General features: G+C 45.3%; 1 protein-coding gene across 6 annotated transcripts in view; it reads right to left on the reverse strand.

The window, feature by feature from the left end:
- The window catches only part of rgl2 (ral guanine nucleotide dissociation stimulator-like 2), a 35145-nt gene that overhangs the window by 4099 nt on the left and 16785 nt on the right, over window positions 1-14261 (reverse strand). For 3 of the 6 annotated variants that reach the window (XM_030370856.1, XM_030370861.1, XM_030370858.1), the window contains 13 exons: window positions 11050-11097; window positions 8398-8481; window positions 8102-8271; window positions 6573-6629; window positions 5427-5701; window positions 4967-5070; window positions 4384-4599; window positions 3190-3293; window positions 2253-2337; window positions 1899-1958; window positions 1088-1174; window positions 784-816; window positions 45-166 (listed from right to left, as the gene is read on the reverse strand). In XM_030370856.1, the coding sequence (XP_030226716.1) occupies window positions 45-166; window positions 784-816; window positions 1088-1174; window positions 1899-1958; window positions 2253-2337; window positions 3190-3293; window positions 4384-4599; window positions 4967-5070; window positions 5427-5701; window positions 6573-6629; window positions 8102-8271; window positions 8398-8481; window positions 11050-11097 (1445 nt within the window). Of the gene's footprint in view, window positions 1-44; window positions 167-783; window positions 817-1087; window positions 1175-1898; window positions 1959-2252; window positions 2338-3189; window positions 3294-4383; window positions 4600-4966; window positions 5071-5426; window positions 5702-6572; window positions 6630-8101; window positions 8272-8397; window positions 8482-11049; window positions 11098-14229; window positions 14248-14261 lie in introns of those variants that run through there. The other 3 variants (XM_030370860.1, XM_030370859.1, XM_030370857.1) reach the window with 3 other exon arrangements.

The raw sequence follows: 14261 nt of genomic DNA on the forward strand, positions 1-14261 counted from the left end.
CAATAAATAAAAGTAAACGTATCCAATATGTTAGCTTATTTGACCTCTCCTCCTCTGTTAAGGTTGGCGCGCTCCAATACCAGTCCACAAAGGTCTGCTCGGACCAGAACACACAGTTCTTACAGGAGGACTGGAGGAGACGGATCTGTGCCAAAACCTCAAATTCCTGTTGAAAATCAAAGGTTTGATCTCAGCTTTCATGGTCAAGAACCTTCCGGAAGCAAAGAGAGGCACCGATGGATGTACTTCAGTAGCTGGGTGTTAGAATAGACCAGCGGAAGGGTTCTGGGTTCAAACCCCAACCTCCGCAGCCTACCTGTAAGTACTCACTTAGCAAGATGTCCTAAAGGCCTACACACCTGAGCTCAAGCCTAGAGCGCAAACAGAAGCTGAACCTTCTTGCACACTGGAGGCAGTCCAACACGGACTCACTCATCTAGGTCAATGTCATGTAATGGAATTGCCGGAATCAGCTGGAGAGAAAAAAAAACGTGTCCGAAAGGGAAGGTGGAGGCGGAATAAATAGGCCCACAATGCACTTGAGTTCTGGCTGCGGTGTGGAAGTGCTCACTGCTGACCATGGGAGCTGGCTGAAGGCGCATGCACTCTATCATATCGCTCTAGGCTTGAGGTTTGGTGTGTTTCGGCAGCAGCCCCTACCTGTCAGGACCTCTTGATGACATGTATCTAAAACAACGTCATTGTGAGTCCCCTAAGTTCTCAACCCATGCCAAAGATGTACTCGCCACACAGCAGCAGGATAAATAACATTATGATACATACCCTCCTCCTTTTGTCAAAGTTGATGTATCCGTTCTGTGGGGGGGAAAAATAGAGGAGGTGTTGAAGCAGCATGATCAGCCCTGGTGTGTTGTAGTTTATGCACATGCTAATTACTGATCTTGACTGATCTTCTTTTGGTAAAGAAAAGCTTTGGGATTAGCGTGTTGTAGCCAAGGCTAGTTATGACAGAAGAGCAAACAGTTTGCTAACTTGTAGCTATTGCTAGTTATTACAAAATAGCTAAATGTGTGTTTGTTGTTTGTTCTAGCTAACGCTAGTGTGGAGATAAGATTAACGGTCTGACTTCAAGGTTGTCCTTGACGGCTGTGTCCAGCATGGTGAGGTCCGTCAGGAAGATGCCCAAATAAGGCACTGTGCCCTGGGCGCTGGCCTGAACACATGAAGACGAGTCAGATGCATCATTAGATAGATATCAAGCAAGGACATCATGACACACACACACACACACACACACACACGCCTTAAAGTGCTCCAAATAGTATAAATATAACCCTGTGTGTGCCTGTGCGCGCGCGCGCGTGCATGCGTGCTTGCGTGTGTGCGCGTGCGTGCATGCGTGTGTGCGTGTGTGTTGCGTAACCCATTTGGAAGCAGTCTTTTTTGTTCTGCTGATCTAAGCACGGTTACATAACTCATATTGTTTATGTGTCTCAATACATCAAGTTTCTTTTCCAGGTCAAATTCTGGAGAATACGACAATTGAAAATCTAACTCAGTATGACAATATCACGAACATTGAAATACAGCAGAACCCAAACCATCATGACGTCATGGTTTCACTTCTCACTTCTGAATGGCCCCACCATGTGTGATCTTCATTAGCCATTATTAGACCTTACAAAATCTATCACAAACAGCGTGAGAGAGCAGATGCATCACTGGGTACGGTCAACTGGGTTATCTGGTTGGTCTAATCCAGATCTGGGTGGATACTCCCACGTGCGATGACACTATACGGTTGATTATAAAACGGCTGATTGTACACACATCTGTAAAATAGGCCCTTCAATCGTTATAGATTGTTTGGCTGAGGGAGTGCAGTGACCGAGTTTTTTTTTTTAACCACAAAACGTAAAAAAAAGACTAAGAGTTACCCCAGGATGACGCCGGTTGTTGGCTCGGTTGTCGTGGATCGCAAACTTCGCCGTTCCCTCCTGAAACGGAGGGGGAACAAACGCAGCGTCAAAGCCCTGCTGAACTATGACCTCCTCAACACGTTTGGTGGAGTTGTGATGAGTCGGCGGCCAACGCTCTCCTCTGAAAGACGTCTCATTCTTCTTCTGAGACGCTGAGATCAAGGCAATTTTAACACATGGGTGGAAATATGAAAGCCCATCAAAGCTGCCGTGTACCCGACATCAAAGGTCTCAGCGAGGCTTCCTGAATGAAAAGCTCGGACATCTGTTGTGAACTCATGTTTTGTGTACTTGTACTTATTGGCCACTCACCCCCTTCAGTAGGACCCTGCTCTGAGAGTAGTTGTCCTTGTCCGAGAAGATTTCCGACAGCTCCTCGTACCTCCTCACTGCTTCCCTGTTCCGTTCATGTGACCAAAACAAAGATGGCGTTTGAGAACGTATAATCTCTCTTTTGGAATCGACAGTCAAAAGACAAGTAGAAGGTATTTGATAGAACTGTTGATGTTTTACACTCATAATGATCCAAGGACACCTAACGATTTCTTTACTTCAAAGTAAATTTGATAGTACTTTGATGCTCCTGGTGTTTTGTGTGGTCTTTCTGCAGAGACGAGTCTCACACACCTGTCTGTCTCCTGCCCAGGTAATGATGAATAGTCGCCCACACCTGTCTGTCTCCTACCTAGGTAATGAATGAACAGTCTCACACACACCTGTCTGTCTCCTGCCTAGGTAATGATGAACAGTCTCATCCACCTGTCTGTCTCCTGCCTAGGTAATGAATGAACAGTCGCCCACACCTGTCTGTCTCCTGCCCAGGAAATAATGAATAGTCTCACCCACCTGTCTGTCTCCTGCCCAGATAATGAATGACGGCCTCAACCACCTGTCTGTCTCCTGCTCAGGTATTGAATGAACAGTGTCTCACTCACCTGTCTGTCTCCTGCCTAGGTAATGAATGAACAGTCTCACACACCTGTCTGTCTCCTGCTCAGGTAATGAATGAACAGTGTCTCACTCACCTGTCTGTCTCCTGCCAAGGTAATGAATGAACAGTCTCACACACCTGTCTGTCTCCTGCCCAGGTAATGATGAACAGTGTCTCACACACCTGTCTGTCTCCTGCCCAGGTAATGATGAACAGTGTCTCACACACCTGTCTGTCTCCTGCCCAGGTAATGATGACCAGTGTCTCACACACCTGTCTGTCTCCTGCCCAGGTAATGATGAACAGTGTCTCACACACCTGTCTGTCTCCTGCCAGGTGCGTCGCAGCCGGTGCAGAGGGTTGCTGCGCAGCGCCGACACTATGGCGTACAGCGAGGAGAAGTTCTTTCTGGCGCGACACTCCTAAATAAAAGCAAAGATGCTTAGAATCACAGACCAGACTCTCCAGGTTCATATAATATGCACACAGACATTCATGTACAGACTGCTCCAAACGATGAATCAAATACAACTGATACGCATTACTATTTATATTTATTAAGCATGCCAGTACACTACTTTGGAGTATAATTGTAAGACAAATAGAGTAAGATGTTTGAGCATTTCGGAATTAGCTGATGTTCGGAAAATACCAGACAGCCATTTGTCCATGACGAGCCATAACAGGATGCATGGGTGTGTCTTGTGTGTGTGTGTGTGTGTGTGTGTGTGTGTGTGTGTGTGTGTGTGTGTGTGTGTGTGTGTGTGTGTGTGTGTGTGTGTGTGTGTGTGTGTGTGTGTGTGTCATTGAGGAATAGAGCTTTTTTACTTAGGAGATCAAGAAAATGGAACTTGACTTGAAGAACCGTTCTTTCCTCCATATGTTTGACTTTACAATATTAAGCAATAAACAACAATCGTGTCTCTTTCTCAGTCCTCCTTTTTGAAACACTTGAGACGACAAACTTTGAACAAATGTTTTTGACACATTGTTTTTGACACGCACTGCTTTAGGAGCAGGAAGATAAGAGCCCTACAGGTACACTGTGGACCTCGGGGATCGAGCCCACGCACCCTACCCGCTGCACTCATCCTGCATCTTTGACCTTTGATAACTCGGCAGGTGCTCTTTCCTTGAGAGTTAACCTTTGACCTCTGATAGGTTGATGCATTACACAGAGAGGCCTTTCTCTTCCCCTAGGTTGTCCCCTATGGTTCTCGTGCTGCGCTGCCTTCTTTTGGTGGTTCTCACGTGTTTCAAAGGCTTTCCTAGCGCAAATACAAGTTACAATGTGGTCAAGTTTGGGGGCGGGTCACAGGGCGGCTCCGCTCATGAACCATAGAAAAGACCTAAGAAAAGGTCCAACAGTGTCCAGAAGCCGATTCTTACTGTTATCACCATGGTAATGCCTCATTAAGGCGCACAGCCCTGCTCCAAAAGAGACCAACAAGCACTCCGAACGGTCTCCCTCCGTTTGGCCCTTTGTGATTGGCCGCTTATAGAGTCCCTCACCTCCGCCACGCTGATCCACTTCTCCAGGAGCCGGGCCCTCTGCTGGCTCTTCAGGTGGATGGGGCAGAGGCTGGAGGCCTGCACCACGTTGGCCAGCCGGTTGAACTGACGGACGGTGGCCCGCACCGACCAACAGACGTCCTCGTGGCCCTTCTTGTCCCGCTGGGACCACAGCGAGCCCAGGCAGTGGTACGGGACCAGACGCACAAACAGCTCCTGGGGAACAGCAGGGAGGGAGGGAGGGAGGGGGAGGAGGGATGGAGGGAGACAGTGGGGAAGAAAGGCATGGAAAAATTATTTGAATGCAAGGTGACAATCAAAATGAGGTAAAATATAATATTATATAAAAATATACATTTAAAAAATAGAGCAGGAGAATAAAACTGATATGTGTAACCAAATTAGAAAATGTTTATACAATTTGTTTCATTCAAATGATATTTGTTATGAAGTGAGAACGAAGAGGGAGCTGATTCGGATACCTTCGTCTGGTCTACAGAGAGGATCGAATTTAAACGGTAATGAAGTTCCGGAACTGTGTTTAACCCCATGGGGAATAAAAGAAGAGACAAGCCGATCTTACCGTCTCCATCTTGGTGAGCTGCTCAGCGATGAGCGCGGCTGGGAAGCCCAGGAACTTGGCGGGTTCAAATGCGGAGGTATCAGGGGAAGGGTCTGGAGGCTGGTCTGGGGGAGGAGGGGAAGACACACTGTGAAACAATGAACAACAACCTTAATAAACCGCCAAACTCTAGTTCTTGCATTCCCTTGCCAGTTCCGTGTTCTGATTACACACCATTAGCAGGGGATCCGAGCTTCAGCCCTCCCTGAAAGCCTCCAGCCCACAGTGCCCTATAAAAGGCCCCCAACCTTGACCTCTTACTGGTCTTCAAACGCATTTTAGGGACATGACCATACTTATTGTACACATGATACATATTTGAGTAAGTATTATATTATAATAAGTATGTAAGTATTATAAGATTTAATTGACGTGGCTCGGTCGTCCTGTGCCTTTCTGTGTAATTAACTTGCTGCCTCACTGTGCTTGTTGTCTCTCCCACCCTTCTCAGTCTGACACATGGTGAATCCCCTCTGGTGGTGACGCCCGTGGTGTTTACATGAGCGTGAGTCCGCCAGCAGGGCCTTCTCGCTGAGCTCCTCTGCGATGCGCAGGATTCGTGCACACAGGTCGGCGCCCGTCGACGTGTCGCTAGGCAACAGAGGGGCGAGGTGGAGCAGGCAGGTGGGGTCCCCCAGTGTCTGGAAGTCCTCTGGGTACTCCGCCAGCCAGGTGCTGAACACCATGCATACTGCCCTAGAGAGAGATGTATCATATATACTGTACATGTTCTATAAATACATGCATATATATATACACAGCCAGGTGCTGAACGCCATGCATACTGCCCTAGAGAGAGATGTATCATATATACTGTACATGTTCTATAAATACATGCATATATATATACACAGCCAGGTGCTGAACGCCATGCATACTGCCCTAGAGAGAGATGTATCATATATACTGTACATGTTCTATAAATACATGCATATATATATACACAGCCAGGTGCTGAACGCCATGCATACTGCCCTAGAGAGAGATGTATTATATATACTGTACATGTTCTATAAATACATGCATATATATATATATATATATATATATATATATATTTGTTGTCTCACTCGTTGAAAGACTGTCTGGTGTGGCTTCTTGTATTGTGTAATATATATATATATATATATATATATATATATATATATATATATATATATATATATATACACATACATATACATACATATACATACACATACATACAGCCAGTTGCTGAACACCATGCATACTGCCCTAGAGAGAGAGTTGTGTTATATACTGTACATGTGCTGAACACACATATACAGCCAATACCATACATACTGCCCTGGATGTAAACATCATTATTTTACATGCATAAAAATGCTGAGAAAAATAAAATAAAAAACACGAATGCATACAAGATCTTGTCATTATATAGAAGACCTTATATATGATAACATCGCAAAGACAGACACACACACACACACACACACACACACACACACACACACACACACACACACACACACACACACACACACTATCTGGTTATAGCTAAAGTTAAAGTGAAATGGTGTCTCTTGATATATATTTGTTGTCTCACTCGTTGAAAGACTGTCTGGTGTGGCTTCTTGCATTGTCTCCCGGTGGGTTTTCCAATCTGGGAAAACAACGAAAAACAAAAGAAGGAACATAAGACACTTTTAGCTCAAGAAGTTTAAAATGAAACACAAGTTTTACCCGACTTCAAACGCAAACACACCCAAGTGTCAGAAATAATACTTCCTGCTTGGTAATGACCTAATTTAAAACACTTTGTTGTCACTGCAAGGGCTGAACGACGAGGAGGACGACAGAGATATGTTCACACTTAAATAACATATTTTCTTCAAATAGTCTCACTTCTCTCGCACTCTCGCTGTGAGAACTTGGCGCACATAAAGAGCAGCCCTGACTTCTGTGATAATATAGTCTGTTCAATACGCCACTGTTCCTTTTCAAATCCACTTAAAAGGAAGTCTTTGATGAAGCCCCACGCTGAAAACACAGACGCGACGGGGAGAGTCGGGAGTGCGCAGGTGCTTCCCGTCGGGAGTCTATAAAGGAACCTCACAAACACACACTCTTGTGGACACACTGGGTAAACACACACACGTTGAACAAGAGAGTAGCGTTGACTTCATGGTTTCAAAGCACAAGGGGGACGGAACCACGTCGAATTATTAATGATAAATGTTGCTTTGAATCCGATGCCGTCTTCTATAAGGAGAATGGCCGTTAAGTTAAGTTGAATATTTACTTCTGTGGTCTGGGGTAATCTGTTTATCTGTCTGTCTAACCCAAACCCTCCACATGGCCCGCACCCTGCTCGTCTGACCATGTCCCTAAAGCCTCTGCGCTGTCCTCACTCAAAGGTTAATGGAAGTCTGAAAACATCTCGTGAGCAGGGTAGGATGTGTGTACAAGAGAAGATGGGAGGGCAGCAGGGCGGCCCCTAATAGGAGTCTGTCAGAAGGGGCTTAGTCTACCCACTTTTCATGAGTCACTTACTTGCCAAATAAAAAGAAGAATACATCCATGGTCGCAACAAACCCTTATGTAACTTGTAGCTGCATCTTGTCAGCTCCACATTGGTGTGTGTGCCTATGCCTTTGAAGGTTTACCTTCCTGGACCCTACTGTTTACATTACCCCATCCCCCGAGGGAGCTCCATCCACACACAAAAATATGAAAAGCGACTTTTTTGATATAGCTGTGCTACCACCGTCAAGCTCTATTGCAAATACCTTATTCTCAATAAAGTGGTGTGCAGTCATGCACACCACAGTAATGCTCATACTTGTAAGCATTATAATTGAAAGGCTGACGATTACACTTTAGTATTACATGTAAGTAGCAGAAGGTTAACAGAGAGGAAAGAAGGGGAGACAAGAGAAAAGACACAAAACTACAATGCACAAATAAACAGGTGTGAATCCGACCTGCTACCATTCATTCCCTCCGTGTTCCGACCACGTGTCCTGTCTTCACCGTTTTGTCCATAACGGCACAGAAATCCCATACAGCACCACAACACAACATGGCACCATAACACCACCCCACCCGTGGGATGAAGACCCCCCGGTGCCCCACCTGTCTTTGAGGATTTCCAGGACCCTCCGGGTGGAGGTGAAGGAACGGAAGGTGGAGAGGAAGACGGCGATGAAGGAGGAGTCCCCCATGGCGAAGGAGTGGAGGAGGTGCAGCACCAGCTTCTCCTCCGTCCCCGCCTTCACGCACTGCGAACGGGAGACAGATTTGGACTGCAGGAGAGAGAGAACCAATCAGACACCACCTCCTCTGGCCCCCTCTTGTTGCTCCACATGTGTTTTATACATTGGTCAAGTGTGATGTTTGTGAAATCCATTTAAAAACAGGTGTATTCTCACCAGTGACCTGTTGGGGGTGCTGGGATGTTGTTTGACCACGACGGTGTAGATGATTCCATCCTCCTCTTCCTCAGCGACTGTGGACTGAGGAAGACAGTGAGCAGTTCAGTTAGGGTCATATTAGCTGATTGGATCCAGAGAGTCAACATCAAACAACCATCACCACCACCACTACCACCACCTCCACCACAACCACCACCACCACCACCACCATTGAGATGAGAAGAATCAAGAAATGATCTCAAAAACGACGACGTTCACAACTTGTATTGATGAAAGTACAGATTGGGCAGGCATCAAGATTGTTAAATACTTGTCATTCAGAATTTAAATTTGAAATGTGAAATTACAACTGAAAACCAAGCCAAGCCAAGTTTTGGTTCTAATCAAACACACGTGAATGCAGCTGACAGAAACTAATTCTGGGCGATGCCATCGGCCAACATGCGGTCATCTGACGATACAACTGCATCAGTGATTGGTCCAGTCTTGAGCTGTTCTCAGTTTGGTAACTGAACACCAGTATCCCAGCAGGCATAGTTAATTAGGTCTCAGCCTTCTGGACGTGAAGTGAGATGTGAGACGTAATCCATTCCTTTTAAAAGGTCTCGGGTCTCAGAAGGCGTTGCGTCCACGCATTGCATTGATTTCTGCAATGCAGCGCTTAGTTTGTAATTTTATAGTTGTGGCGGGAATCCAGTGAAAACGGCAGTTAGTAAGTAAGTACGGCCCATGGCTCATGTATCTTAACTGCCTATGGACACCTGAAGCTCTACTATCTTTATGATAGTCTTTATGATTTCTTTGTTGCTAACATATATACATCACGCCACCAACTACCAAGAGAACACCCAACATCCATCAGCCCTATAGTCTACCGAGATTGACGGTTCCACACAGCGTGTATAGTATATGTTTTATGATATATTATATGTAATATTATGATATTTGATGACCCCCTCTCCTCCCATCTTTGCAGAGCATATGTGTTTAGAATATGGACTTTGAGTCCAAACTTTACTTGCATGATGTTAAATGTGGGGCAGGAGAGTGTAGGGTTTGACCCCCAAACAAAAGGTACTGGGATTGATCCCCAATGACCACAGCCTAACCTGTGGGCATCCTTGAGCAAGAAGCCCTAAGCCCTCCCTGCTCCCTAATGACACAGATCAGGGGTCTCATTTATAAAACTGTGCGTAGGATCGTTACTAAAAATGTGCGTACGCCCAGAAGCCAAGTTTTGCGTGCGCCAAAAAATATTCAGATTTATAAAACACTGCGTACGCACACTTGTACGCAATCTTTGCTTTATAAATCACATACTGACTATAATTGTGCGCAGCTGAATCAGCTTCACGTTCCGCCCTCTACACGCCCCTTTTTAACCATAAATGGTCAATGCAAATGACCTCATGAATGCGATCTGCATATAAAACAGACTCAGATGCCGGTATTATGTCTTGTTGGAAACAATGGCAGAAGTACTGAGAAAATCAAAAAAGCGAAATTTCACGGAGGTTGAAGTGGAGACACTTGTGGGTGAGATGGAGGCCCGAAAGGTAGTTTTGTTCGGCGGTCACGGGATTGGAATCGCCAACAACAAAAAGCAGAGTGAGTGGCAACATGTTGCTGCAGCAGTGAACTCTGTCAGTAGCACGGAGCGCACAGTCCCAGAATTAAAAAAGAAGTGGTCTGACATAGAGTTACATATTTTTATGTAGCCTACCAATAAATCGTTATGGTCCCTAAATACCCTCTCCCTCCGAATCCTGCATGGTCCGCCAGAAGTGCCATATGTTGCAGCATTACCACGGCGCTCACCTCTGTATTTATAGGGTTACGGTAATAAGACTGACGAGAACGCCTTGGATAATCAGTTTGTAATTACCCACGTAAAATGTTCTTGAACATAACCCCTTTTTAATGCCTGATTTGTCATGAAAAGCATCAAGAGTAACGGACAACGATTGTGATGAGTGTGGCTTGGTTTTTCACACTTGGGATTTAATTGACATTTGATCATGTGTTTACAGTGTCACATAAAAATATTATGTTATTGACACATGTTGGACAGATGCTTTATTCCATGCAGTCGCGCCGTCAGTGGACAGTATGGAGTGACGGGATTAAATATAGAGAATTTCTTTTTATTTCTATTCTAAGGAGATATTTCTGGAGTTATAACTGAGAAATAACGCAGTGGACTTAAATTATTCTGATTAGGATTTAACGCATGATACGGGTTGAAATTAAATTGATGAAGGGCGATGATAAAACATAATCGTTCTTCTCACTCTGCAATTCTTCGGTCTGACTTCAGTTCACCACCACACCGTCTGTGTCGCCAATTCTCCTTTTCCTCCAAACCATGCGTACGCATGGGTCAGAGTTTGCTTAGGGCTGCGCACATTTTCCCGTCAAGTTGGTTTTTTATAGATCACAACCTTGGCGTGAAAAGTCACGTACGCAACTTTCAGCCCCGTTTTGTGCGTACGCAACGGTTATAAATGAGACCCCTGGTACGTCTCTTTGGACATCAAAAAAGCATCTTCTAGCGGGTAGATCTATGAGGCATTGAGGTGATCTATGAAGCTGTGAGGTGAGCCAGGCAGACAGAGTGGAGGAGACCAGAGGTTAGGGTTAGAGCTTTACCAGATCCAGAGGGCAGTACCACGTGGATTTCATGGGTGAGGGGTCCACCTGAATTAGACGACAACATGACGTTAACACGTACGCGAAACACATAGATGCAGAACACACACAGACACACACACACACACACACACACACAAACACACGCTTGACAGACATGGGCAATAGGGATGTTCACGAGCGGTCGGCTCATTGTTTGTGCTCGGCGCCGGGAGCAGCAGTCGGTTAAACGCTTTTTGTTCCCTCTCTGGTAAAAGTATTTCTGCTGATACATATAAATCGCGAATGCACAACATTCATCATTGATAGAATTATGCCTGTAAGAACGGGAATGTGCATGAGATTAGACCTAATGTGGCTCCCCAAAACATGTTATCAATCATTTCATATATTCCTTTCATCTGATGACAATTTCACAGCAGCGCTCCTCGCTCCAGCCAGGAACATGGCGGGGCTGAGCTGTTCTGCTCGCTCCAAGGGCCCATTGTTGGAACGTCAATCACTGCCGTCCGTCTCAAAAGACACCATGATCCGCCCAGTCATGTTCAGGCCCACTTATGTCTTCAATAATCCTACTGAGTTGGAGCGAGGAAAGCAAACTGCTGCGATTGTGTGGAACACATTCCCTGCATGAAGGTCCCACTACAATTATGCATGTAGCAAAATGTCACACTTTTCAGCCTCAATTAAAAGAGGTTATAAAAACAATTCAATTAAGTTTATCAAAAGGCTCTTTGAAAAAACACTGTTTTTCCATGTTTGGTCTCTAACGTATTATTTGAGAGATAGGTCGTTCACAAAAGGTCTTGTTAACCGTCAGGGAAATAAGTCGTCAGGAACACCCATACCGCACACACTAGGGCTGGGTAAAATAATATATTTAATCGATTTTGGATCGATTTCATTTAAATTTTGCAATAGCGATTCATAGGGCATGAGATCCATTTTTTCTTTTTTTTGTTACCAATATTATTTTTGCACTTAAACAATGCCTTAATGCAATTTGCAGTGATGGAATGTTGTAGTTCAAGTACTCTTTCACTTGCAATTCCTTTCTAATTTCAAAATTGCACTTTTGAGATTTGAGACAGTTTTGTTTACAGCTCAAGTTTAAACTGTCCAATTGACAAGTTTGCACTTACAATCTGTTGTTTAAGATGAAGTGAAAAAATAAAATACATTTGTATTTGGTAACACAGTTGAGCCATTTTCATTATTTAAGAGCAGATTGAATCAGATCGAGATTAATCGATTCAGAACCGTTGTGGCAACCCGGCACGGTGAGCGAACCACCTCCTCCCAAACAGGACACAACTTTGAGGGGAAAAGCCAAAAAAGGCATGTTTAATCCAGAACATACCAAAGTCTCTCAAAGCACAAATAACGTAAAACCTGGGAGGCATCAACGGTCCCCTCCTTCGTGGGTGGAATCCCGTCAGCCACGAGGACCGGTCTCTCCGTACAGGAGCTCCGGGGCTGGGAGAGCCCTGAATGAGTGGAGAAGCGGGCTATTTAAGCCCTGCTTCTCCACCTGTTCCTCAGGTGCTCTGAATCTCCCTAATTGGCAACGGCCGGGATGCCACACCGTATGAATCGAAATCCAATCAATTTAGGAAATTGGCCACGATACCCAGCCCTAGCACACACATAAAGACACCCATGCACACACGCATGCAAATGGTCACACTAAACAGTCACACCTGCACAAACAGTAAACAAACAGTCAACTGTAAACGCACAGAAAATCACTAACTACTGCATCAATGAACTGTATTGAGTGTTTTCATTCTCAATAGGCAACTCATGAAAAACCAGCTGCTGCCATATTTTCATGACTATATTTTCAACTACAAAAAACACGGATGGATGATAATAAAAAGTTTCCATAATGAGAAAGAAAAGATCAGTTTAAATCTGTCAACTCATCAAACCACGTGACCTGAGAAGGACGAGACAGACGAGTGACTTCCAGCCGAAAGGCTCCGTGGTCGATCCCCAGTGATCGCAGCCTCACCTGCAGGCATTCATAAACAACACGTCCTCACTTCTACCTGCTCCTAGAGGAACGATCTGTATCCGGACACACTGGGTTGCTTTGTATGAAAGTGTCTGCTCAACGGCTACATGGTAGACACATAGCAACCTCAATACGCTATCTTCACGTTGCGTGCAAGCCTGTTTACCTTCACCACAGAGTACAATGAGGGTATCTGTCTGAGGTCATCGAGTTCCCCTGCCGAACAGCACAGAGGTATCAGAGCTGCCCCCGGCTGTACGGTTACTCTGTGACTTCATTTCCATAACGTCTCTTTTCTCTCTAATCCATCGCTCCTCTGGTTTCCGGTCTCTCGGGAGCCCTACATCAGTCCAACACAACTGAAGCCAAGCAGAGTTGACACACATATCGAGGGGTAGATTACCTGAAACCATGGAGGTTAACAGCGATCAGGGGCCGACCTTTTGTCAGACCACACACCACGAGTTAAGGGGTGCGCTGTTGGATCGGTATGACTGCAGTTTTACAAGATAGATAATAGATCTATAATCAGGAGATGACCAACAACCAGAGTGACACATAGTGTTGATATCATTTAGTGTGAGACAGAGCACTTTGGGGACGTATGACTGACGCCTCGACCAGCAGCCAGCCGACCACTTGCGTTAGCAACGAGGGAAAAGCTATTTCAAAAGCCGTCTTTAACTAATACACAAATCAATATCACTTACACTCCTCCTGACACCGAAGCCCTCGGCCAAACACCAGCGTGATTTTCCATCATGAAACATGCATGAGCCCGAGAGCGCCATCGGACGCCATCTTTGGTGTCAGATGACCTCATCCACAGCACCCACACCAAAGCAACTCCCTGTGGAGGCCGATGGCTCCAAATCCAAAACATACGGGAGCAGAAACAAAACACGGACCCATTTCCCTTGTGCAAACTGAATGTCAAAAGCCTAAAGTCCTTCAATTCCCCATCCCTCTTAGAATTCCCCCAAAACAGATGATTAAATGTCTCCATGGCTCGACGTACAGGCTGAGACAGGCAGAGGAAAGACACCGCGTGACTCAATACAATGCAACACCCACCGGCGCTGTTACCGTGTGACTTATGAGTGCAATGAGTGGTCGGTAGCATGCCCCTTTACTTGGTACCATTTCCTCCTGATTGGAATTACCTTGCCTTGGCTCAATCCAAAAAGGTCAGCGC

This window comes from Gadus morhua, chromosome 11 (assembly GCF_902167405.1).
Source record: "Gadus morhua chromosome 11, gadMor3.0, whole genome shotgun sequence".
NCBI classification, from domain to species: domain Eukaryota; kingdom Metazoa; phylum Chordata; class Actinopteri; order Gadiformes; family Gadidae; genus Gadus; species Gadus morhua.